The 24136-nt window shown below is 46.3% G+C and overlaps 1 protein-coding gene across 1 annotated transcript in view; it reads left to right on the top strand.

Annotated features, from left to right (window-relative positions):
- NDUFA4L2 (NDUFA4 mitochondrial complex associated like 2) overlaps positions 1-23834 on the top strand; it is a 39825-nt gene extending 15991 nt beyond the window's left edge. Inside the window, exons 2-4 of the mRNA XM_066618272.1 lie at positions 3440-3528; positions 23406-23466; positions 23683-23834. Of these exons, the coding sequence (XP_066474369.1) occupies positions 3440-3528; positions 23406-23466; positions 23683-23739 (207 nt within the window). The 3' untranslated portion in view covers positions 23740-23834. The remainder of the gene's footprint in view (positions 1-3439; positions 3529-23405; positions 23467-23682) is intronic.
- The last annotated feature ends 302 nt before the right edge of the window (positions 23835-24136 follow it).

Genomic DNA, 24136 nt, shown 5'->3' with positions numbered 1-24136 from the left:
TCTGTGGCACATGCTCATTCTCCAGTGCCCTTCACAGGGCAGGCCAATGAACACAGTCAAATATGGATTTGAAGTCCATGAAGAGGATGACGGTTCACTTTCCACACCTGATCCTTTCCTCCATCAGTTGATGAATGGCAAATATTTGATCATTGCAGCCCCAATGTGCTCTGAATCCTGCTTGCTGTTCTTGGCTAGTCTAGTCACAGTGTTTCTGCAGCCCAAATTGTATGATCGTCATAAACACCTTGCCAGTGATTGAAGGCAGGTTGATGCCATGGTAGTTCTTGCATTCTCTGCTATCACCTTTCTTCAGAATTGGCACAATGATGGCTTGTTTCCATGCTTGTGGGATGCGTTCCGAGCACCAGATGCATGTCAGAAGGACATGGAGCCATTGCAGCTGGCTGTCTCCCCCAAGCTTTGATAATTTCAGCAGTGACTTGGTCCACTCTGTTTCCGTTCTTCAATGGCCGTTCTTCAATGGCCTTGAAGCTGAGAAGAGAAGTTGTCCTCAGCTGCTTCTGGGCAAGTCTCAGTTGAGGCATAAATGAACAGAAAAAGGATCTTGATTGTACCATTAATGGTGAGAATTGCCAGTCAGTCTGATATTGGTTGGAAAGCAGTTACACTTCCAACAGCCACTCTATCCACAATAAAGCCAATGCCAGCTGCTCATTTTTTGCAACTGGAGTAGAATAGCATCATTGTTTCATTGATCATTGGTGGGTGGGTGGTCAGTGTCCCAGATCCAGTGAGACATAGTTTGGATACTGCAGCTATTGAGATTTTGCCCTTGGACAATTCTATGGCGATGATTCCCTTTTGTCTGACATGGTGCCCAGTTTGCACGTTCCATGCAGCAATGCAAATTTCCAGTTTTGCTGTCATGAATTTTGTTTTTTGGTCAGTAGTCCATTTCTCAGCAGCACCCTGGATGCTGGCGTATCGGCTGCCCCAGATTTGGTAGTCTGGATTGCCATGCGGTTTCTTGCCGCGTTTCCCAGTTCTGGTCACCATGGCAGGGTGGTCACCCTCCTTTTTCAGCCAGGCTTGGGACTGTCCTTGGCTGTTTAACAATTGGGAACCCTTTGGAAGTCCAGATGTGTACAAGCTTCCCTTATTTGTCAGAGTCAGCCCATCCAAAAGTTAAAATGAGATACTTGCCCCAGCCATCAATCCTTTGAATGCAGCCCTCTCACAATGGCAACGTATTTTTCCAGAGATAGGCCTAACCCGGAGAGGCACTGGACCAGACTTGAAAAGGGAAAAAAGTCAGGCTGTGGGTGCAAAGAAACTGCTGGGGAAGCTCCCCAGTGTCCTCTGTGTCATGTTGGAGGCTACCAAGGAGTGTGTACCATACAGTTGTCCAGTAACCAGATGTCTCAACTTTGAAAAGTGGATAGAGATCTTTTATATCCTCCCTCATAATACTTGAAGTCACCCAGTGAAACTGATTGGCAGGAGATTCAGAAGATGCTGCAGCAGTTGCCTGCACAGCAGAAGTTGCTGCAGCAGTTGCCTGCACTGAAGGTCTAGCTGACCTTCAATGTACCTTACAACTGTAATATTCTGTGAGAAACAAAATGAAAGACTCCTTCACACATTGCGAAATCCACCACCACTAGCACTACCTGATCTCTCTTTAAAGTGCAGCCGGTGGTCATTACCACAGGGTGTGGCAATGACCACTGGCTTCACTTTAAAGAAATAGTTGGCAACCTTCAGTCTCGAAAGACTGTGGTATAAGCCTACAGCACCCAGTATTCCCAGGCGGTCTCCCATCCAAGTACTAACCAGGCCTGACCCTGCTTAGCTTCTGAGATCAGATGAGATCAGGGATGTGCAGCGTAAATGAGAGATCAGACAAATTCTTAAAGGAATTAGCCATGGTAGCTACATGGAAACTCCAGACATAAGAAGCCTCTAGATACTGTCCCAACTTCTGCACGGGGGGGGGGGGGGGACAACACAAGGAGGAAGGTAGGTCTGTTTGCTTTCATGTGCTGCTTGTGGACATCCTGACAATATCTAACTGTGCACTATGGGAAGCAGGATGGTGGAATAGATGGCCTTTCAGTCTGATTCAGATGGACTTTTCTTATGCTTCTGGCAAAATAAATGATGGGTTGGGTTCAAAGCATGACATGGGGTAGCTGCAGTGGCAAGAGTAGGATAAGGAGGCAGTTGCTTGCGTCCTGGGTTGAAAACAAAACATACCACAAGTAGGACATTCAAATGTTGTGATACGTAAAACATATACATATTTACATGTACCTACTATTTGGAACAATTTGTTCTGTCTTTGCTGCTCAAAGAGAAGAGCAAGGAACTATATAAGGCAGTGAAGTAGCAAATCCGGACCCAATCGAAATCCTACTCAGCCATGCCTTCCATATCAGCTCCCTATGATTTCACCCCTCATTTTGCCTATATGTTTTAAAGCCTATGATTCAAACATAAGGACTAGAAACGTTTTTTTTAAGTGAAAGCTGAAATCCTCATTATGTTGATTTCTGCCTCTAGTACCCAATTCTGAAATTGTGTGGAATCACAGAGCCCCAGACCACTGATATAGGGAGAGACATTTTCTCATACGCAGATCCACAGCAACCTATACTGGATTTATTAGCACTGAATTAATCCCGATTTACTTGCTCATACGGATGAGAATTTCTGCTCCATTCATACTTGTTCACTGAATCCACCTGTTTACCACACTGTCCACTGATTGCCAGTACAATAGGTGGGCCAAAAGGTGCTTCAGAGTCAGGACAAAATCAAGGGAGAAGGATAAGGAGAGATGTAGAACTGAAGGGAGGGGAGAATGGAAAATGTCGTGTGAACCAGAGGGATCAAGAGCGGGTCAGTGGATGGATGAAAGTCAGCCTGAGTTGGATGAAGAGCTGTGTATGGAAGGTAGTAAATGTGTTGCAATAAATAATGGCTTTAATTTAGCAAACAAAGATGCTCATATCCTTGTCTCCCAGCCTACGGTTGTCACCACTCCATCAGTTCCTAGGCCACTGACAAAATGCCCCACAGAGCCATTTCTCTAAGGGATCAGCAGGTAGGGGGAGGAGACACATCTTCCCTTATGCTGCCCCCAGACTCTTCCACTCAACCACCCCTGCTTCCAATATGCACCATTATAAGGCCTTGCTCCCCCATCTCCCAGGTTGGGAGCAATTTCTCATCCCCTAGATCCAATTCCTCCCCAAAACAAGCCTATTTTTCTCCCCCTCTTTTAATTCAGTCACTCAGACTGACAGCTACACTGTGTACCAGAGCTGGGTTACACGATTGCTGTGCCATATTTCCCCTGTAAATCTCCCGATGTGTCAGGGCTCCCTTTCACTCTCCAGTCCTCCTGATAAATATTCATCTTACTTATTTTTCATCTCTCTCTTTCTCTCTCCGATGCCCCCCCCCCCAACAGCTCATCCCCCTCATTGGCTTCATCGGACTCGGATTGGGCAGTGCTGCTCTCTACCTTTTGAGGCTGGCTCTCTACAGTCCTGATGTGAGGTATGGTACTAGAGGGCGATTATTCCTCAACGAGAACAAGGGTATCCAGAGGGCATACACTTCTGAGCTTTGGATTCCATGCTTTGTAGCAACACAGACCTTTGGAACAAGTTGTTGCAACGTGATTAAAATGATAGCACTGATAAGAAAAAAAGGTTGCTGAAGGTCGGGGAAAAGAGTCTATGGGTGTACATTAAGCAGAATCATATAGCAGAAGACTCTTTTTCCAACTGCTCCCTGCCAACCCCCTCTAGTTTGCTGCTAAAACAGGAGCAGAGGCAGTAAAAGGGTTTCAAAGAAAAATACTTCACTTTCAATTCACAAACATGTACAGGTGTGTGCCACTTAGCGATTGGGATGTGTTCTCCAATCCCCGCTGTTATGCAATTAGGTCATTAAGTGAACATTCAATCCAATCTATTGCCTTTGTTGTGCAAACTGACACTCCCTGCAAGACACTAGTTGGCTGCACTGTTTATGGTAGATAGATTGCCACTTCTTTACATTAAGAGCCTCTCTGTTGTATAAACAGACACTCTGCTGCAGGCTATGGGAGACACAATTGGCTCATTAAGAGCATCTTTATTATGCTTTGACCACCATCATATATGTGGTCCATTGTTAAGCGAATGGTTGTTAAGTGGTGTACACCTGTATATCTTTGTTGGCTATACGGGTCCTAGCCTCTGGACCAGCTGAATCCTAGAGCATGGGTGTGTGAGACTGTGCAGCATGGTGGACTCCATGCAGTTGGTTAGAGCTCATGGAGAGTCTTTGCAAGTTGGAAGATCAGAAGGAGGAGGAGGAGGAGGAGGAGGGTAGGGAGGAAAGCAGTAAAGAACACACCTCCCCGGGTCACAGAGGACAAGAGTAAAGGTCCAAGACAAGTAGCTTCTGGGTCATCTGCCTGCTGGACAATGCCCCCTAGTGTCCTGCAGGTGGGATTGTACCTACTTTCCAATCCTGACAAGCAGGAGAGACCCCCAAAGGATTTGGCCAGTAGCTCCCAAGTGATTCTTGAAAGAACTGCCCCCAACCACCCATCCACCCACTTAGTGATGAAGAGCCATATGGCTCCCAGGTATGCTGCAGAGGGGATGAGGAGAATGGAGGAGGGTAAGGTTAAGCAAGGTGAGCTGGAGGAAGACTGAACTGAGAGAGAGAGAGAGAGAGAGAGAGAGAGAGAGAGAGAGAGAGAGAGAGGTGAATGGGTGAGATAAGGAGAGCACATGTACATCATGTGAGCAGGAAAGAGGTCCCATAACTGGGTCACAGATGCGGGCATGCAGAGATCCCTTGCTCAGATATGAAAACAAGAAGGATGAAGGAACTGAAGAGGAGAAGGGGAGCTAGAGCATCTCCCCACCACTAGAGCATTTCCCCACCATCTCTGCTCTATCTCATTCTTTTCAGGCCCAAGCAAGGTGATATGGGCAGGTCAGTTGGGTGCTCCCTTGCCACCTCCCATCCTCTGATAATCTATCACATGTGGCGTCACCTGAGGCTGCCCGTTTCATGAACATTACTTGAGAGATGCATGAGAGACACGCAGAAGGATGGTGAAAGCCACGTCTCCTCTATTACATCTAGTTAGGCTTTCAGATACTTTTTTCGGATTTTATGGGAACTCCCTTTCAAAGAAAAGGAGAAAAGTCCCTCCCCCCACTCCCAAATCTTAGACTAGATGGCCTTGTGAGGAGGTTAACATCTGCAAGCTGATTAACATGTTCACATTCGTTACTTGATAACTGCAAGCTGAAACTACCTCGCATAACCCCAATGCAGCACTTTTCAATACATGCACTCACTCAGCCATGAGTGTACAACAGTAAAGAAATCTAGTAACGTAGACTAGACCAACGTAGACTAGCAAATGCAGACTAGACCAGCGTTTGCCCCAATATTATTCCAGCCCAGCAAGAGAAGTGGGTAATTTCTGTCTTGTGTCAGTGCAGAGAGCATGCAGAGCTAAAAATCTATCCTGAATGGATACCCATCATTGCCACTCTACAGACTCCCTACAGGTGGATCACACCAACAGTTTCTTCATTCTGCGCTTTGTGATCCTGCAGTCAAGCTGCACACTGGCACTCAGGCAATGTAGAACTAAGATTTGCAGAACTAACTCAGAGATTTGCAGTTCATACCCATATCCCAAAAAGATGGAACAACAGAGGGAGAATAGTTATTCATTCCCCCCTCTCTCAATCTCCATTGCCCATGCCTCCTGCCAAGTCCTGCCAAGCACTGGGCCTCTACGCCCCTAGCAACTGTGCCGTGAGTCACCCTTTAAAGAAGCCTAATGCTTTTATAATATCTGTTTGCTCCTGCTAAAGCGATCATTGATTCAATTTGACACCAGCTGCCCAGGGCACTTAGCACAGCAATTATCAGCACTAGAGAGCCCCTTTGCTCTGGAGTGAGCTACACACAGAGTTGGAACAGATATCTAGTGATGTTTACCAGCCTCTGCACAGCCACTGGAAAAGCTGGCTCCAGCTTCTGTGGGCCTTTGGGCAAGAGACTATTCATGGGCTCTCTCATTGTGCCCCATGACATATAAAGACAATGCCTTTGAGACTGTAAAGAGTGACTTAAAAAGCAGGTGCAGAAGGCCTCAGGTTGAGAAAGGTCATAAGAGAGAATTGAGGAAAGTTTTTGTTTTGGAACAGAACCCTGCATGAGTGTTTGGGCTGTATGATCTCCTCAGAGGCCTGAACAGTCCTTTATGTCTAAGGGTGAAATCCTTACCAACTTTCCAGCTCCAACCTAAGTGCAATGCAGCTCCAAGGTAAGGGAACAAACATTCCCTTACCTTGAGGAGGCTTCTGTGACTGCCACCCAACTGCAGGATGCAGTACATGCCCCATTGGCACAGCTATGTCAGAGCTGAAAAGTTGGTTCGGATTTGGGCCTAAATGAATTAGAAACAATTTATTATTTTTATTATGATTAAACAAATCTAAATTTTATTTAAAATATTTATATCCTGACTTTTCCCATTCAATACAGGTGCCCAAGGTGGGTCCCAATAATAAATAAAGATAATTTAAAACAAAAAAATTAACCACAGCAAATTAAAGTAAGTGCAGCAAAGAGCATCTGCAACCAGAGGAGAACAAAATAACAACAAAAGCCCACAGTGCTAAAGGGGAAATCACCCCAATTAAAAAAAAAAAGACAACACAGAAGTGAATAGAAAGGTCTTCAAAGACCACCAGGAGAACACCAGAGAGGGGGCCAGCCCATGTTCAAGAGGAAGAAAAGGCCTGGCACCACCAACTGCTGATGGTTGCATTGGTGAGCAATGGGCAAAAGGGTGTGGTGAGACAAGGATATTCAGACCCTCTCTGCATCAATGCAAAGCAAGCATCTTCATTTTACCAGTGCCTGATTCCCACACAAGAAGTATAGTCTATCTTACTTCCTGTCCAGGGCCAAAGTGCTAGAGGAGCAGGAAAGAGCACATAAGCGAGAGTTTCTCATGGGAACTTTTCCAGACTTGATCTCTAGGATTGTTTCTCTGGCCTAACCCCCCCCCCCCCGTTGTCCTCTCCCTGCTCACTGACACCTCAAAGGAAAAAAAAAGAAAAGAAAAACTGTGTATACTTAACAAGAGACAGATACAGTGATATATTAAAAACAGGGTTGTTTTCCCCCAGCTTCTCCTATCCCTTGCAAATTCACAAGGCCAGCCCCAAGATTTAATGAACTTCAGGCAATGAGTCACCAACTTTGTCCCCCACCCCAGTACATGCAGACCTTCCAACCTACCATTTGCTTGTGTCCCAGGCTAGTACCTGCTCTCTAGCTAGCCTCTTCCCTCTATGTATATCAAAAGTATATGCATATCTGAAGTAAATTTGCTCTATGAAAACTACCCATTTGATAGCTTTGCCCAAAGGATCCTGGGGACTGTAGATTGTGAAGAATTACAGTATATTGACTAGCCCCTTCCCCCACAGCCACACTACTCAGGGTTCCCAGGGGAAAGGAAAAGGTGATTATAGCAATTTCAGTAAATGGAGTAAAAATGACTATTGTTACTCTGTCTCTAAAGTCTCCATTCCCTTGCCAATAAGAATGTAACCCAAACGGGACCATCTACAAAGAAAATGAAGGTTTCTGGTTACTCAGTGGACTCCAAAGACTCACTAAATCTCAACAACAAAAAGACAGCAGAAACCCATTTTAAAAAGCACAAGCACGCTTTGATCCCAGAGCAGTCTGAGACTTAGATGAAGACAAGTTGGAGTGCTAAAGACACATCATATCCTGAAGGTGTGAAGGAGAGTACCTTGAAGAATTTCAAATTTGACATTTTTCCTGGTAAGATTTTGAACTGCACTTTATATATGCATCGGGAGAGATTGGAGACAGAAAGAGGGGGAAAAATAGGAAAAGGATTTGAAACAGCGAGAGAAAGAATGGCAAGGCTGAATGGTTCAGCACTTAACAGTGCCATCCTATGCATGTCTATTCAGAAGTTAATCTCACTGAATTCAGTGGGATTTACTCCCAGGTAAGTGCGAATAGGATTGCAGCTTAAGACCCAAGCCCAGATGAACAGGTTAATCCAGAACAAGTAAGTCCTCCTGAGTCCAGTGAAACTTGCAGGAAAATGTGGGTGTTCTTGTCCCTTGTAATCGTGAGGCCCTCCTTCTATTGCAGCTGGGTACCCTGAGATTGGAACAAGGGCCATAGCTCAATGAGAGGGAATTTGCTTTGTATGCTACCATATAGGCCTCAGGTTGAATCTCTGACATTTCCAGGTAGTGCTGGAAAAGACCCTTAATTGAAACCCCTGGAGAGCTGCTGCCAATCAGTGTAGACAATTCGGAATTAGATGGACCAATGGCTTGACTCAGTAGACTGCAGCTTCATATGTTCATTAAAGTTGCCAATCTTCTAAGAAGGGCCCAAGAATCGGCATTAGTCTCTAGGAGGCTGCTAAGGCAATCCTGGAGATTTTTAACAGGGCCTCTGTGGTTTACAGATATTATGTCATATTGGGGGGAAAAATTAGCTTCAGTCAGAATGTTAATGTTAACCCTAATGTTAATAAAAATAGCAAAATGGTCCACCCCTTGCCATCATGAGATCTTATTTGTTTTTGCATGTCAAATGCCAGGGGAGAGTGGATAAGGGAAGGCTGTTCTCATTCCAAGTCTGCCAACACTTCCCAGCATACCACGAACTAAGCCACATTCCTTCCTTTAGTACCTGCATTGGTTGTACTAGCACTTGTGCCTGATGTTTGTGTGTAGAGGGCCTACCCACACTACCCCCTGTGCAAGAAACCCAAGATTGACTGTCCTCCAGCTGTAAACCACGTGGAAGAGCAATGGGTATAACGGGATAGATTTGAGAGAGAAAGTCCTCAAAAGGAACGTGCAATAATTGCACATATCCTAATAGTGGTGCACTTGGCAGGAGAAAGATTTGATTTTTAATACCTATAGGAGCCTCTGACCCAGTTCCTTGGACCTTGCCCAGGAGGAAGAGCCAAGGTCACGGCTCCAGGGAAATGCAGGAGGCTGAAAAGCCTGGGGCCAACCTGACACTCTCACCGCAGGGTCTGGCATTTCATCTCAATGCAGAGGCCACCGGCATGACAGACAAGCAAGCAGGCAGGCAGGATCTCTCTCCCCTCTCCCGCAATGAGAGCATGAGGTACAAAAAATACCTGGGATGCAAATATCTTCTCCTTGCATAGGCTTAGAGTGCAAGCTTATGGGACAAAATAACCCCACGGGTGGGAATTTTGCCTGAATGCATAAGGGCAGTTGTGTGGGACTGCCTTCACAGGAAGTTCCTATTGGAGTAGCTGCCCGCACACCACCACAGCACAGCATGCTTTCTGCTGGGGTGGGAGCCTCAGGTTCAGTTCCCAGCTCAGCCATTCATTTGCGAGGTTAGCCTTCGGCAACTTACAGTTTCTCAGTCCTAGTTTCTCTTCCGTGAAGGTGGAATAAGAAATGACAACTTGCAGCTTTGTTCGGAGGAGGAGAATTCTGCCAGTCTGCAAGTGTGCTGTCAGGAACCCTGCTCAACAACAAAAATAGCCACTGAGGTCCCATCAGGAACTCTCTTCAGGCTAAGCAACAAACCTAAGACCCTCTACCTGGATCCCTATGCTATGTTGCATGAACAGCATTGGATCAGATTGCTCCTGAACAACCTCTGGCTCACCACAGAGCTAAGATGGCTCCCTGATTTTCCGAGGTGCTTCTGGAAATGAAGCAGCTGGGTAGATGTCTTGAGCAGCGGTGGCAGAAAACTCATGATAAGTCCAACCGAACACGGGTGAGAGCCCATATGAGAGCCTGCTTGGTGGCAGTGATGGTAGCAAACAAGGCATTTTTCTCTGCCACCATCATGTCTGTAGGAAGCCAGCCAGTTGAACTGTTCTGGGTGGTTCATGGCTTGCTCCACCTATCTCAGAGAGGCAGGAGCAATGATTTGGTCGCTTACTGTGACCAATTTGCTACACATTTTGCAGATAAAATTGCTCATGTCTGCCACAACTTGGGTGGTCCAGTTGAGGTCTCCCAGGTACCCATTGGTCTTGTTATTGGGGTTTCTTTTAGCTTGTATAACCTGAGGAGGGCGGCAGGATCCTCTACAGTGAGACACTGACCGCCTGCCCACTTGACCCTTGCCCAGCTTAGCTCATTAGATCTACTGAGGAGGGGGAGCTAGCCAAGTGGACAGAGAAGGCAATTAGCTCATCTCTGATGGAGGGGTGTTTCTGGCAATAGTAGCCACCAGTTTAGATGGGTTTAAAAACAGGAGGCAACACTATCAGTGGCCATTACTTATGTTGGCTACATGACTGCTACTCCCAGGTTCACATGCTTTGTGCCTCTGAAGGCCGGTTGCAGGGAAAGAATGGCAGGAGAGGGCTGTTCATCTCCTCCCTAGGCTTCCTAGGAACATCCAGTTGGGCATGGCTAGAAACAGCATGCTGGACTAGACAGACCTTAGGTCTGCCACAGCAGAGTATTTATGATGTGTTCATGATTTTTTTTTTTAACTGCTTGGAAATGGCTGGACTAATGAGTTTATCTCCAAGTGCACAGAAATGGAAGAGAAATAGTTTGAACAGAACGGTTGACTCAGGTGGGATAGCCAGGTTTTTGTCATTGACAGGCAAATTAAATATATGCATGCAAGAATGGATGCCTACATAACAGAATAACCTGGAGTGAGGCGTGTGTGTGTGTGTGTGTGTGTGTGTGTGGCTGAGAGCAGAAGTGGCTTCTCCAAGGGACCCACGTGCCTGGTTCATTTCCTCTTCTTGGATCCGCCGCTAGAAGCAGCTGGAGTTCTAATATGGCTCCATGCCTGGCGGTCTCCCCAGCAGCCAGTTGTCATAGCTACAGGAGTTCACAGAAGTCTCTCAGGTTTTTTTAGTGTTAATTTTGAAGGCTTAATTCAATCTCTCCAGTTTCACACATGGAGATCTTGTTCTTGTTCTCCTGAACCTGGTGCGTTGCAGCTGTAGCCTGCCTCGGCGAAAGGGGCCGGATTTTGAGGTTAGGAAGACTAGTCGAGCTGAAACCAATTTGCCTCAAAATACATCCTCTGAGAGTTTTTGTGCAAATTAGCCCCTGGATACTCCCTGAATATTCAAATATTTTCTGGATTTACACTGAATATTTGATCTCTATAAGACAACTGAAATTGATATCAGAAACCGTTATTGGCATCACAGACAACAAATAAAACATGTGAACAATAAAAAGCCAATAAAATAACAAAAATATCACACATCTTTAGATTCATACAAAGCTATCCAAAACACACATGAATCCCCAGTATACAGTTTCTCAACAATCATGGCTCATATATTGTAAAGATCATGCAGATGTTTGCGCCTACTAAAAATTAGACATAGATATTTAGCTGTCATGCAAATACATTCTTGATCTCTTTCTTCTGACAAGAAACACACTATGTCCTGCGCCTCCCACCCTGACGGGGTAACTAGTTATATTTGAGCTCAGTATTTGATATTGGATAATATTTGATTGCTTTTGTGCAATCATATTTGATGGTTGGTATACAACGCTATTTAATATTTGGCTAGATATGATTATAACTTACATACAATGGAGTGGTTATTTGACAGTACCTGTAATACACAGTAAACATAATCTCCAGCACTAAAGCACTAAAAATGTTTATGTAAAATGTCATAGTCAGAGTTTGAACTGATAACTTGAAATTTCTCATTCAAAATGTGAGTGGTAAAATTTGAAATGTTAGAGAATTCAAATCTTTGCCATTTGCTTTTCCAGCTATTACGCAAGCTGGGCCATTCAAAGTTATCACCAGACAGGACAATGCACACTTCTGAGCTGGAGTCTCATCTTGCTTTTAAAGGGGTGGCTGTCACCCACTGCTACTCCTCTTACTCATGCTATTCCTCCTTCTACTGCCCTCCTGCTGCCAGACTTACCAATTATCCCACCTCCTTGCTTGGGGCTCTTATCCAGAGCAAACCATAAAGGCTGAGATACATGCACAGCCTTCACACCAGAGCCTTGTTCAAAACAAGGCAATACAATGGGGAGGGTGAGTAGTGCTTTCTCATTATCCCATCTAGCCTTAGAGTTTATGGCTCCTGAGCTAGGGTATCTCCCTTCTGGCCTAAATGGGAGACTGAAAAAGGTCTGTATTGGGAAAGCAGAAACCAGGGCAATCAGCAGAAAGATCCTTTTCCTATGGTAAAATACCACCCCGCTAGGTTGTTGCTATCCATTATAGCAATACCTTGACTTTCATCCACTTGACTTTCACTGCTTTGCTCTTTCAGCCATTTTCAATTATAACCTCATTTCAAATTTTGTCCACATGCTTTCCTCTTGCATCTGATTTCATCCAACCTTCCATGCTGTTTGTCTGTTCATTTTTCTTTTAGTTCTGTTTATTTAGGTTTCACATGCACTTGCAATGTTATATAGTTGAGGCACAATCCTAGCCAGGTCTACTCAGAAGCAAGGCCTATTTTGTTCAATGGGGGCTTACTCTCAGAAAGTGTGGTTAGGATTGCAGTCTTAGTTATTTATGTTTTTTGCCAGCCAGAACAAAACAGCAAAATCCTATGCTTGTCTACTCAGAAGTAAGTCCCATTGTGTTCAATGTGGCTTACCCCCAGGTCAGTATGTTTAGGATTATAGCCTGACTTATAAGATTGATCTCACAGTCAGCTGTGACCAAAGAGTTGTAACACAGAGAGTCAGTGCAATGCAGTAGAAAGAGTTTGGGACTAGCCTAGGGAGACTAGCCCCTTGTCATCCATGAAGCTCATGTGGTGCTATTGGACAGGATATTGGCAGAACAGCCTACCTCGCAAGACAGTTGCAAGGACAGTACAGGATAAAACCCATGCATGCTCATTAATGTGTTGCTGTGACAGATTACGATAATACTGATACCATACAGTACTACTACTAAGGATATCTCAGTGCTTTCGACGTCTAAATTCTAGAGCCAAATTCATTTTCTCTAAACTGTATTTTTCCAGATCCTTTTGGAGCAGCTGCATCCCATGCTCAGTAACTGCAGACACAATAATTCCTCCCTTTGCTCTGCTTGACCATTATGTTATATTTTAAATGGCCATGTAGGCTCAGCGCTGACCTGAAAAGAGTTAACACAGTCCCATTATAAGAGGACAGGCCTGCAATTGACAGGCAGCTTTCCATCCCCTGTCAGGCCTCAATATCATGTCAGCGTTGTCCTGGATATTCATTTAAATGGAAAGATGCAGGTTATTTCCCCCAGGGCACATCTCCACAATCTGTGGCCATTGCCTGACAGGTAAATATGCATTAAAATGTCACTCTTGAAGCCTATACCTTACCCATCTTACAATAGTCTCTGTTATAATAATATCTGAGCACTGAATACACACACACACACACACACCCATACCCATATTTACCTTTATGTATATACACATGCATAAGAACATAAGAACAGCCCCACTGGATCAGGCCATAGGCCCATCTAGTCCAGCTTCCTGTATCTCACAGCAGCCCACCAAATGGCCCAGGGAGCACACCAGATAACAAGAGACCTCATCCTGGTGCCCTCCCTTGCATCTGGCATTCTGACATAACCCATGCAGAACAGTTCCCCTTCTCCCCACCACATGAATGAGAAACTTAGAAAAGCTAGATGTGTGTGACAGAGTGGGACACGTTCCTTTTCCCGCACCTAAGCTTGCCAGTCAGCCAGTATTGAATAGCTGACCTCTTCAGCCAGTAAAACCACCTTAAGTCAGGTAACCAACATTGGCCTCGGGGGATGCTGATAAAATCCCTAGTCTGCCAAAATTCACCCCCAAACAGATCCCGCCTTAGGCTCACCTCTTGACACACTAGGTTCTGTTGGCTCAGTTTCTATCTTCTAGACCAGGAGTCTCCAAACTTTTTGGCCAGCAGGCCACATCAAATATCTGGCATGGTGTTGAAGGCCGGGAAAAAAACTTAAATATAAATTAGAGATGGAACTTAGATGAATGAATGGGCTCATTCGTTCAACCTCTCTGGCCCTCAGAACACGCTCCAGACACAATCAGAGCACAGTTCTGGTCATGTTCAGTTGAGTGGGCCAGAGGCTTTCAGTAGACAAGAGGTTTGCCATGGGCCAGAAAGTGGATTGCTGCGGACAGCATCTGGCCCCCGGTCCGGGGTTTGGAGACCCCTGTTCTAGACCAAGGGTGGGCAACCTGCAGCACAAGTGCCACTAGTGTCATGCAGAGACTTCCTTAGCGGCACATGCAAAGTCACCTTTCACGGCTACACCGGCTGATGCAGGGCTTCACAGCTGAGAGTGCACAGCACTTCTCCAGCAGAAAGCCCAGAAAGGGAGCAACAAGGCCTAGGGCAGGGTGAAGATAGCTGAAAGGAGGCTCAGTAGATCTCGTGAGTGGAGGAAACCACCCAAGCAGATATGGAGAGGGCCAAAATTAGGTGGAGTGGCACATTCAAGATTCTGTACATTAAAAAAAAAATGGCATGTGGAATGCTGCAGTTTGGCCACCCGTGTACTAGACCCAATGAAGTGTCCAGCATTATTGGAATCAGAAGTTGGCAATCCTTCCCATACTCTGTGCCAGGCACTAGATGAAGTTTTCAGGGCAACATCCAGGGTTGCCCACTGACAGGGGCCACTCCCATCAGAAGGCTCACCTTCTGGGTCCAGTGGTGTAGCAAGCAGGGGGCAGTTCATACCTGGGTGCCAGGCTGGAAGGGAGTGTGGCAACGTTTGAGTGCACAAGTGCTCCTGCTGCTTCCTGGGTTGGAACAGCAGCTGGAGCACATGCACACTCGCTGGGGCAATTTTCAGCAGCCTTCTCCTCTTCTTGTTTGCCAGACATGAAGAGGAGGAGGCTGTCTCCTTGACATCACAATGCCGTGTGACGTCATAACATTGCTGCCCCAGGCGCCATGGCCCCTGGCAGCACCACTGGCTAGGTCAACCCACGAACATACCCAGAATGGGTTGCAGTAGTGGTAGGAGTCAGCCAAAAGATTCATGCTACTGATGCTTCACCCAAGCGCCATAACCCATCTACAAGTGCAAGGGAGGACACCAGGATGCAGGTATCTTGTTGCCTTGTGTGCTTCCCAAGGCATCCAGTAGGCCACTGTGAGATACAGGAAGCTGGACTAGATGGGCCTTTGGCCTGATCCAGCAGGGCTCTTTATGTTCTTAAGTGGGAGTGCCCTCTGCTTCACTATGATGCCACTATGGGGCTCTCCCACTGGTTGGTGGAAAGGGTGGAAGGAGGAGCTGCCAGTACTGAGAATCGCCTTCTTTCCATTCTCACCCATGTCAGGAAATGTGGTAAAATGTGGCAGCAGTTTCTACCCTCCAAGGATTGGGGACAATGACTCACAACTGCTTTCAAAGTCCCCTGCCCCATCACTGATGGGGAAGATGAGAGAACGTGTCAATAAGATTGGGAGAAGTAGAGGGGCCTGACATGTCCTGAAATTCCACTGTAGGGCTTTGCCCTGAGGCTCCCCACACCCTGGCCTCTGGAGGGCATTGCTTCCCATCTTGCTTTTGGATCTCACCTTCCTCTCTGAGTAGTTCTCAGCATAATGTTCTGTGCCAGTGCATTCTGCTAGCAGATTGATCAAATCTTATATACTGGGGGGGGGGCGTATCTGCAGATGGATTTATCTGCAGATCGGGTCCGCACCCCCCCTCATGCTCCCAGTGCATGCGCCCTCTGGAGGCAAGAGGAGCCATCCAGTTTTGACTCTAGCTTGTTGAATGAGCATGTGTTCCAGAGTCTATAGATTCCCTTCCACATAGTAAAAGGTTTATGATCTTTCTAGTCCTAAAAAATCAACATACATGCGATCACCAACACAAATCCCTGGTATCTCTATGTTTGGCAGAGAAACAATTCCTGCCTAAAGCCCTGGAGACCCACTGCTAGTCAGTTGGCAGGACTAAGCTAGATGGCCTAAGGGCAATTTCATATCAATCAATCAATAATACCTTTATTGGCATATAAACAGGTAAACAAAATTACAACAGTGGCAATTTCATATATTCCTAATTCTCCAAAAAAAATCTCCCTAACCCCTACTCAAAAAAATCAATGGCTCTCAGGGTTTCTTTTGAATAGGAAATGACTGTTTAACCAATTTTTGCCTGGCCCACAGGTGTACACATTTGGTCCCTATTGCATATATGCAACGCTGGGCAGAAATGGCTTAACTATATAATGTAGATTTATCCCAAATTTATCCCAAATCCTGGGTAGATGAGGCTCATCAGCCTGGGAAGGCAGCTCATCTAAGAGAAGGAGACTGACCTCAAACCTCCACTGCCTTGTGGTTACATCCAGTTATGGAAAAGGCTTCAGGAGTCAACCTCGAGGCAAAATCTGGAGCCGAAGCCCCTGAGGCAGTTCGTGGCTGAACACAGTCATGTTCTGGCAACTCCTGCGAGGCCGCTGGAACCAACTGTATTGGCTTCTGCTTTTCCATTGGACCATTTCAGTGACATGGAGAGGGGGGATTTGCTGCATGGGTAACAGTCTATCCTCCATACCCACTTTACCCAGGCCTCGCGGACTGGAGAGGACACTCCAACTTCGCCATACGGCGTCAGCACAACACGGGAAGCAGCAGTTTACCGGTTACAAGTCTTCGCTCAATTGGCATAGAGCGTGACGTCAGGGGCTGCTTCCGACGGTGGGAGAGATCATTGCATCTCATTGGGCAGCTACTGCCCACCTTAAGCTGGGCAGTCCCCGGTCAGTAAGGTGCTGCCTTGCCACAGTCCGTTAACCTCATGGGGTGCGTGGGGTTTAAGGTGAAAACCGACAAGGGAATCGACAACTCTGCACCAGGCAACAGAAAACAGAAAATTTCTGCCCTAAAGCTGGGCACCTGGAACGTTAGGACAATGACACCTGGCTTCTCTGACAACCTGCAAGAAATAGACGACGCCCGCAAAACAGCTGTCGTCAACATGGAGCTGAACAGACTGCAGATGGACATCGTCGCCCTTCAAGAGACGAGGCTGCCGGATTCAGGATCTGTCAAGGAGAGAAATTTCTCATTTTTCTGGCAGGTAAAACCACTAAACGAGACCAGGGAACATGGTGTTGGCTTTGCAGTCAGAAATACCCTGCTGAAATCCATCATCCCACCTTCTGCAGGAAGTGAAAGAATTTTGTCCCTGCAGCTCCACTCATCAGCAGGACTTGTCACTCTTATCAGTGCATATGCACCTACTCTGTCATCTTCAGCAGAAGCTAAAGACAAATTCTACGATGACCTGGCCACCACTATCAAGAACATCCCCCCAAAAAGAGCCATTGTTCATCCTCGGCTATTTCAGTGCTAGAGTTGGTGCTGATCACAGTTCGTGGCCCACTTGCTTAGGCCAGTTTGGCACTGGGAGGATGAACAAAAATGGCCAACGCCTGCTAGAGCTTTGCTGTCATCACGGTCTCTGCGTCAGCAACACCTTCTTCAACACGAAGCCCCAACATAGAGTCTCTTGGAGACACCCAAGATCAAAACACTGGCACCAGCTCGACCTGATTCTCACCAGACGCTCCAGCCTTCCCAGCATCAAGATTACACGCAGTTATCAGGGTGCTGCCTGTGACACTGACCATTCCCTGGTGTGCAGCAGAGTGAAACTGCTAACTAAGTGACTGTATCACACGAAAAAGGAAGGAAGACCTCACATTGACGCCAGCAAGACCTGGGACCAGGGAAAAGTGGAGGAATTTGCATGAGCGCTTGAGGAATCTCTTCCAGGCCCGGCCAATGCAGATGCATCCAACAGATGGGAACATTTCAAAAATGCCGTTTACAACACCGCCTTGTCCATATTCGGCAAGAAGACCAACAAGATGGCAGACTGGTTTGAAGCCCACTCTGAGGAGTTGACACCAGTCATTGAGGAAAAGAGGAGAGCTCTAGCAGCATACAAAACCTGTCCCAGTGAGCGCAACCTGCAGGTCCTCCGAGCTGCTCGCAGCAAAGTCCAGCAGACTGCCAGGAGATGTGCCAACGACTACTGGCTCCAACTCTGTTCCCAGATACAGATAGCAGCTGACACGGGCAACATCAAGGGGGATGTATGACAGTATCAAACTGGCCCTAGGTCCAACACAGAAGTAAACTGCCCCTCTGAAGTCTGCCACAGGTGAGGGTCATCCAGGACTAGGCACAGCAGATGGATGTTGGGTGCAGCACTACTCTGAGCTATATTTCTGAGAAAATGCAGTAACCGAGGAAGCACTGAACAACATCGAATGCCTGCCTGTGTTGGAGGAGCTTGACAGTGAACCAACCCTAGAAGAACTTCATGTGGCATCTGGCAAGGCACCTGGGAAAGACAGCATCCCTGCTGAAGTCCTAAAGTGCTGCAAAGAGATAATCGCCACTGAGTTGCATGAAATCCTCTGTCTCTGCTGGAGAGAAGGTGGAGTACAGGACATGAGGGACGCAAACATCATCACACTGTACAAGAACAAAGGCGACAGGGGTGACTGCAATAACTACCGTGGCATCTCTCTCCTTAGCATTGCAAGAAAGCTGTTCGCCTGAGTTGCACTGAAGAGGCTCCAGGTACTTGCAGAGAGCGTTTATCCAGAATCGCAGTGCGGATTCCAAGCCAACAGGTCCACCGCTGATATGGTATTCTCCCTTAGACAACTGCAGGAGAAATGCAGAGAACAACGACAGCCACTCATTATAGCCTTCATAGATCTCACGAAGGCTTTCGACCTGGTCAGCAGGGACAGCCTCTTCAAGATTCTCCCCAAGATCAGATGTCCACCCAGGCTCCTCAGCATCATCAGATCTTTCCACAAGGACATGAAGGGCACTGTTGTCTTCGATGGCTCCACATCAGACCCTTTTGACATCCGAAGCGGAGTGAAGCAGGGCTGTGTTCTTGCACCAACCTTGTTTGGGATTATCTTCACTGTCCTGCTGAAGCAGGCCTTTGGAACTGCAACAGAAGGCATCTATCTCCGGACCAGATCAGACGGAAAGCTCTTCAACCTCTCCAGACTGAGAGCAAAATCCAAAGTCCAGCTGAAATGTCTGCGTGACTTCCTCTTTGCCGACGATGCAGCTGTCACTACCCACTCTGCCAAAGATCTCCAGCAGCTCATGGATCGTTTTAGCAAGGCCTGCCAAGATTTTGGACTGACAATCAGCCTGAAGAAAACACAGGTCATGGTTCAGGATGTGGACTCACCTCCCTGCATTACAATCTCTGAGCGTGAACTGGAGGTTGTCCATGACTTTGTGTACCTTGGCTCAACGATCTCCGACACTCTTTCTCTCGATACCGAGCTAAACAAGCGCATCGGTAAAGCAGCTACCACGTTTTCCAGACTCACAAAGAGAGTCTGGTCCAACAAGAAGCTGACGGAACATACCAAGATCCAGGTCTACAGAGCTTGCGTCCTGAGTACACTTCTGTACTGCAGCGAGTCATGGACTCTTCGCTCACAACAGGAGAGGAAACTGAGCGCTTTCCACATGCGCTGCCTCCGACGCATCCTCGGCATCACCTGGCAGGACAAAGTTCCAAACAACACAGTCCTGGAACAAGCTGGAATCCCCAGCGTGTATACACTGCTGAAACAGAGATGCCTGCATTGGCTTGGTCATGTTGTGAGAATGGGCGATGGTCAGATCCCAAAGGATCTCCTCTATGGAGAACTTGTGCAGGGAAAGCGCCTTATGGGTAGACCACAGCAGCGCTACAAGGATATCTGCAAGAGGGATCTGAAAGCCTTAGGAATGAACCTCACAGATGGGAAACCTTAGCCTCTGAGCGTTCTGCTTGGAGGCAGGCTGTGCAGCATGGCCTTTCCCAGTTTGAAGAGACACTTGGCCAACAGACTGAGGCAAAGAACGAAAACCTGGCCCATAGCCAGGGAGACAGACCAGGGGACAGACTGCACTTGCTCCCAGTGTGGAAGGGATTGTCACTCCCAAATCGGCCTTTTCAGCCACACTAGATGCTGTGCCAGAACCATCATTCAGAGCACGATACCATAGTCTTTCAAGACTGAAGGTTGCCAATATTAACATTTAAATTATCCCAAATTCCAAAGCTTTCTCAGCTGTACTGTAAAAGATCCTTGGAGCTATCAGAAACTGAACTTCTAGCCTCACACATGGGAAACATCCGGTTTTGAATGAAAATGTTTTTTAAAAAATCCTCTGTGAATTTTCTGTAGCAAAAAGTCAAATGCACGGTCTCTTCTGGTTTGAGTTTGTTTTTACTGTATTAGGGATTTAGCAATTAAAAAGTGTAAAAATTTGCCACTTTGATTTGGCAAAGTGGTGCCACGTGATTACTTCAAAATTAAGTGAGTTCAGATTTTATTTTAAAGAAATCTCTGCAAGTGGAATATTAAAAGCAAAAGATGAATTTTTCAAATAAAGCAATATGAATATTTGCCAATTTCAAATTGGTGAACGTTTTTGTTTTTGCTCTGGAAAATATGCTGAGATTGTTGAAGCACAAAGCTCTGCCCAAATATGTGTCAGACATGCTGTGATTAAATATAACCTTGTGGAGTAAGTTAGGCTTTCAGGTCATAGTCTAGAACATTTGAGGGCTAAGAGTTCAAATGGGGTGGCTCGTGTGTAAACTCTACCCCAGCCCCCATGCTGCTGGACTAAGATTTTCAAATTGGTTCTTTTTCATTTTGTTAATACTTTGACATCTCAAAAGGCAATTTTGGAGAGAAACAAAATTGCTCTCCACATTGATTATATAGTTAGTATACTAGACAGAAGAGGATTGTAACAAGACTTGGCGGTTTGTGGCTTACAACCATCATCTTGTTAGCGCATTGCATTTCTTGCGAAGGCACCAGAGTCAGCAGCTAAATAACAAGCACTCTGATGTGTCAGACATGCTGGGGGCGGATAGGTGAGCAGATTCAGAACACCTTCACACATTGTAGAACACAAGCATGAAGATGTGGGCATGCATCAGGAAGCCTAGCATGAGTAGGCAATTACCTTTCCCTGCATGGCAAAAACATTGTGTGAAGAGGGCCGGAGCTATAACCATGGTCTCTCTGAATCCATGGGAAAAAAGCAAGGGCTAGTCAACATTTACTGTGGGATTTGGAAAGACCTGGGTTCAAACCCTCCCTTTACCACAATTTCCTTGCACACAAAGGAATGCACAAGTGATTTATTGTGCAAGTTATGTCTTAATGGTGCATGGCACTTTACAAAATCATAACATGCACATCCCAGCCCCAAGAAGGTTACTTACACGTAGGGCTTAATTTGAAAACTAGAGGCCACTAGAGCTTAGTACTAAACCAAACTTCTGTGTCAGAGTTCAGTCCTCTGCCACCTGAAATAAGAGTGCTTCTGAACATGCACAGATTGCCTTTCCTCACAATAGTGAGTAAATGCAATAAGTCACATCTTGGATTGGAGAATAAGTCTTCCAATTTGGAAGGTGTGGTTTTCAAGAAAATCTAAGCCCAAAGACTTCTTGTGTCAGAAATTTAACACTAGACAGGTGACCTCAGAGCAGAGACATAGCCGGAGTGAAGTCTGTGGGTCTACTGCTTCACACTACCTAAAAAATTTGTTTCAAAGGGGGTGGGTGGGAATTGGCATTCTAATTTGCAATATGACAGCTTCTGTTGAACACTGAGAGCTTGTTTCAAGAAAAGAGACAATTGTTTTACAAAAATCTATGGGAGCTGATATCCCCCACAAAACCTCAGCTGCACTCCAAACTCCACCCACTTAGAGGAGCAACTCTGCTCACTCAAGATTTCCTCTGCCAGCCCTGCCTAGCAATGAAAGTTGGCTACAATGCTGCCCCAACCAGGTAGCTGAGGCAAGACTGACAATTTCCCAGTTGCCAACACCATAGCACTCAAGATAGGCAATTTCTCAGTTGTCAACACCATAACATCCTGCTTTTGCTTGTGAGCTGCAATGAAATGTGGCAGGAAACCTTGGCAGTGGGTCATTTTGGAGGATGGAGGTTGAGCCTTTGTCCCATCATCACTTACTCCCTCTTTAAAGTAAACGTCTTGCAAAACTGCACACGCACACACTTTTTTAGATTAGTTATTGAGGACATGTGGGTGGGGAGGCAGAGCCTCACCTACCTTACTCCAGGTCTCCGTCTTCCCCTTTGATTGCGCATGCTCCACCCACCTTCTGGTGGATTGCATGATCACAGGGGAGGCTGAACTGCAGTTAAGACTACCGCTGAGGCAGACAAGAGTTGTGCCTCCCCAGCAATTACACAACCACTCAGAAACTAGGTGGAGCATGTGTGCAATGATTCTTTGCGATTGTGCACACACTCCACCCAGTTTTGAGTTTTACTCTGTTTGACTGTTACCCAGTTTTGAGTGGTTGTGCAATCGCTGGGGAGGCTCAGCTCTTTCCTGTCTCAGCTAGTCTCTCCCTATATCGAGACCTAGCTATGGCAGCAAAAACTGAGCCTCCCCAGTGATTGCACATGTAGAAGCTCAGTGACTCAGAAGTTGGGCGGTGACGTCAGCTCTGTGCAGAGTGCCTCCACAGTGTTGGCCCTCACTATTATAAACAGAATAATCCATGATACAGTAGCGTACATGTTTACTCAAAAGTAAGTTCTATTTTATTCAATGGAGCTTACTCTCAGGTAAGTGTGTTTAGGATTGCAACTTTAGTCACTGAAATCTGTTTTGTACTTAGACATACTGAAGTGCTACAGGCAGAACTCAACACCTTTTGTTCCAAACTAATTAATCCAAGGGGACTCTTAAGCCCTCGTCCTTCAGCTATCACCACAGCTTTGCTAGCCAACTATTACCTCTGCTGCATTATCAGTGTGAAATGATGGTGAAGGGATGTACCCATCCCAAGGAGCTCTTTCTTCAGTTTTACGGCTAAAGTGGAAAGCCTTCTTACAACTAGTCTTTTGTAGATGGGACGTGAAACTTTCCTCTTGATTAACAAGCAATAAAGGATGAGGCAGCTACAACAACAGATTCATGCCATAGGAAAATGGTCAATGTCACTTCAGTTTGGATATATCATCCCAATTTCCCTTCCCCTCAAGTCATATGTCATTCAGGAATGACAGCATTTAAGGCCACAAGAGAGCTTTGCATCCATGGAAGAGAAATAGTCAGAGAGAAAATGGCATCCATGATGGACGCAGAGTGGCTGAGTTAGGCCTTAGTAGTGAAACACTGAGGGGAAGACGACCAAGGTTAAATTACTCTGGCTTGCTCTAGCATGGGAGGACCTTGGCGGTCTCTCAAGAGCACCTCTCTAATTCAATGCTTCTTACCCATAAAGTCTTCCTTTCTCTTTTTCCAGTTGGGATAGGAAGAACAACCCGGAACCATGGAATAACCTGAGTCCCAATGACCAATACAAGGTATGTGAAGCGTTGCCAGTATGAGTATCTCAGCCCCAAGCCAAGATAGTAAAAGTCCAACCATTTTTTCTGGAGCCATGATAAATGTGAGGAGGCTGGGGAGGGAGTCTCACATCTCTAGAGGAATTTTAAGGAAACATTTCCAGTGCCTCAAACCACAGAGCTTTCAGCGGGACAGCCAACAGGCATTCATCCAACACCATCTTTTCCCCATAGTTCATGGCTGTCTCTACGGATTACAAATCCCTGAAGAAGGATCGCCCTGACTTCTGAGAGCGACACAGCCAAGTCAGCCTCCAGTCTCTGCTGCAGTCAGGGACAGAGCACTTACTTCTCTGCACAACCACCTGCTCTTTTGTTGGGCCTTCAAGCTTAAACTGGGCACGTGCCAGACTTCTGCTCATGCTGCCTGCCTGCCTCTGTGTTCTTTGCTGGTGCCACACCACCAATAAAATGTCTACAGCCCGTCAAGTGAAAGCAATGGTATATCCATGAAATGCCTCTAGATCTTGTGGTTACAAACAATCATTAAAGGCTTGGGGAGGGGGAAGGGAAAGAAAAGGAAACAAAGCACGTTCCCTTTGGGTCCTATAGAGGTTTTTCAGTTCAGAATTTTCCAACCCATTCCCATGAACATCCCTGACCCCCATGTGCTGCATTTCCTGTCTCC

Source organism: Tiliqua scincoides, chromosome 2 (assembly GCF_035046505.1).
Source record: "Tiliqua scincoides isolate rTilSci1 chromosome 2, rTilSci1.hap2, whole genome shotgun sequence".
Taxonomy (NCBI): Eukaryota; Metazoa; Chordata; class Lepidosauria; order Squamata; family Scincidae; genus Tiliqua; species Tiliqua scincoides.
The sequence above is the reverse complement of the archived record's forward strand: the minus strand, read 5'-3'. Positions and strand labels throughout refer to the sequence as shown.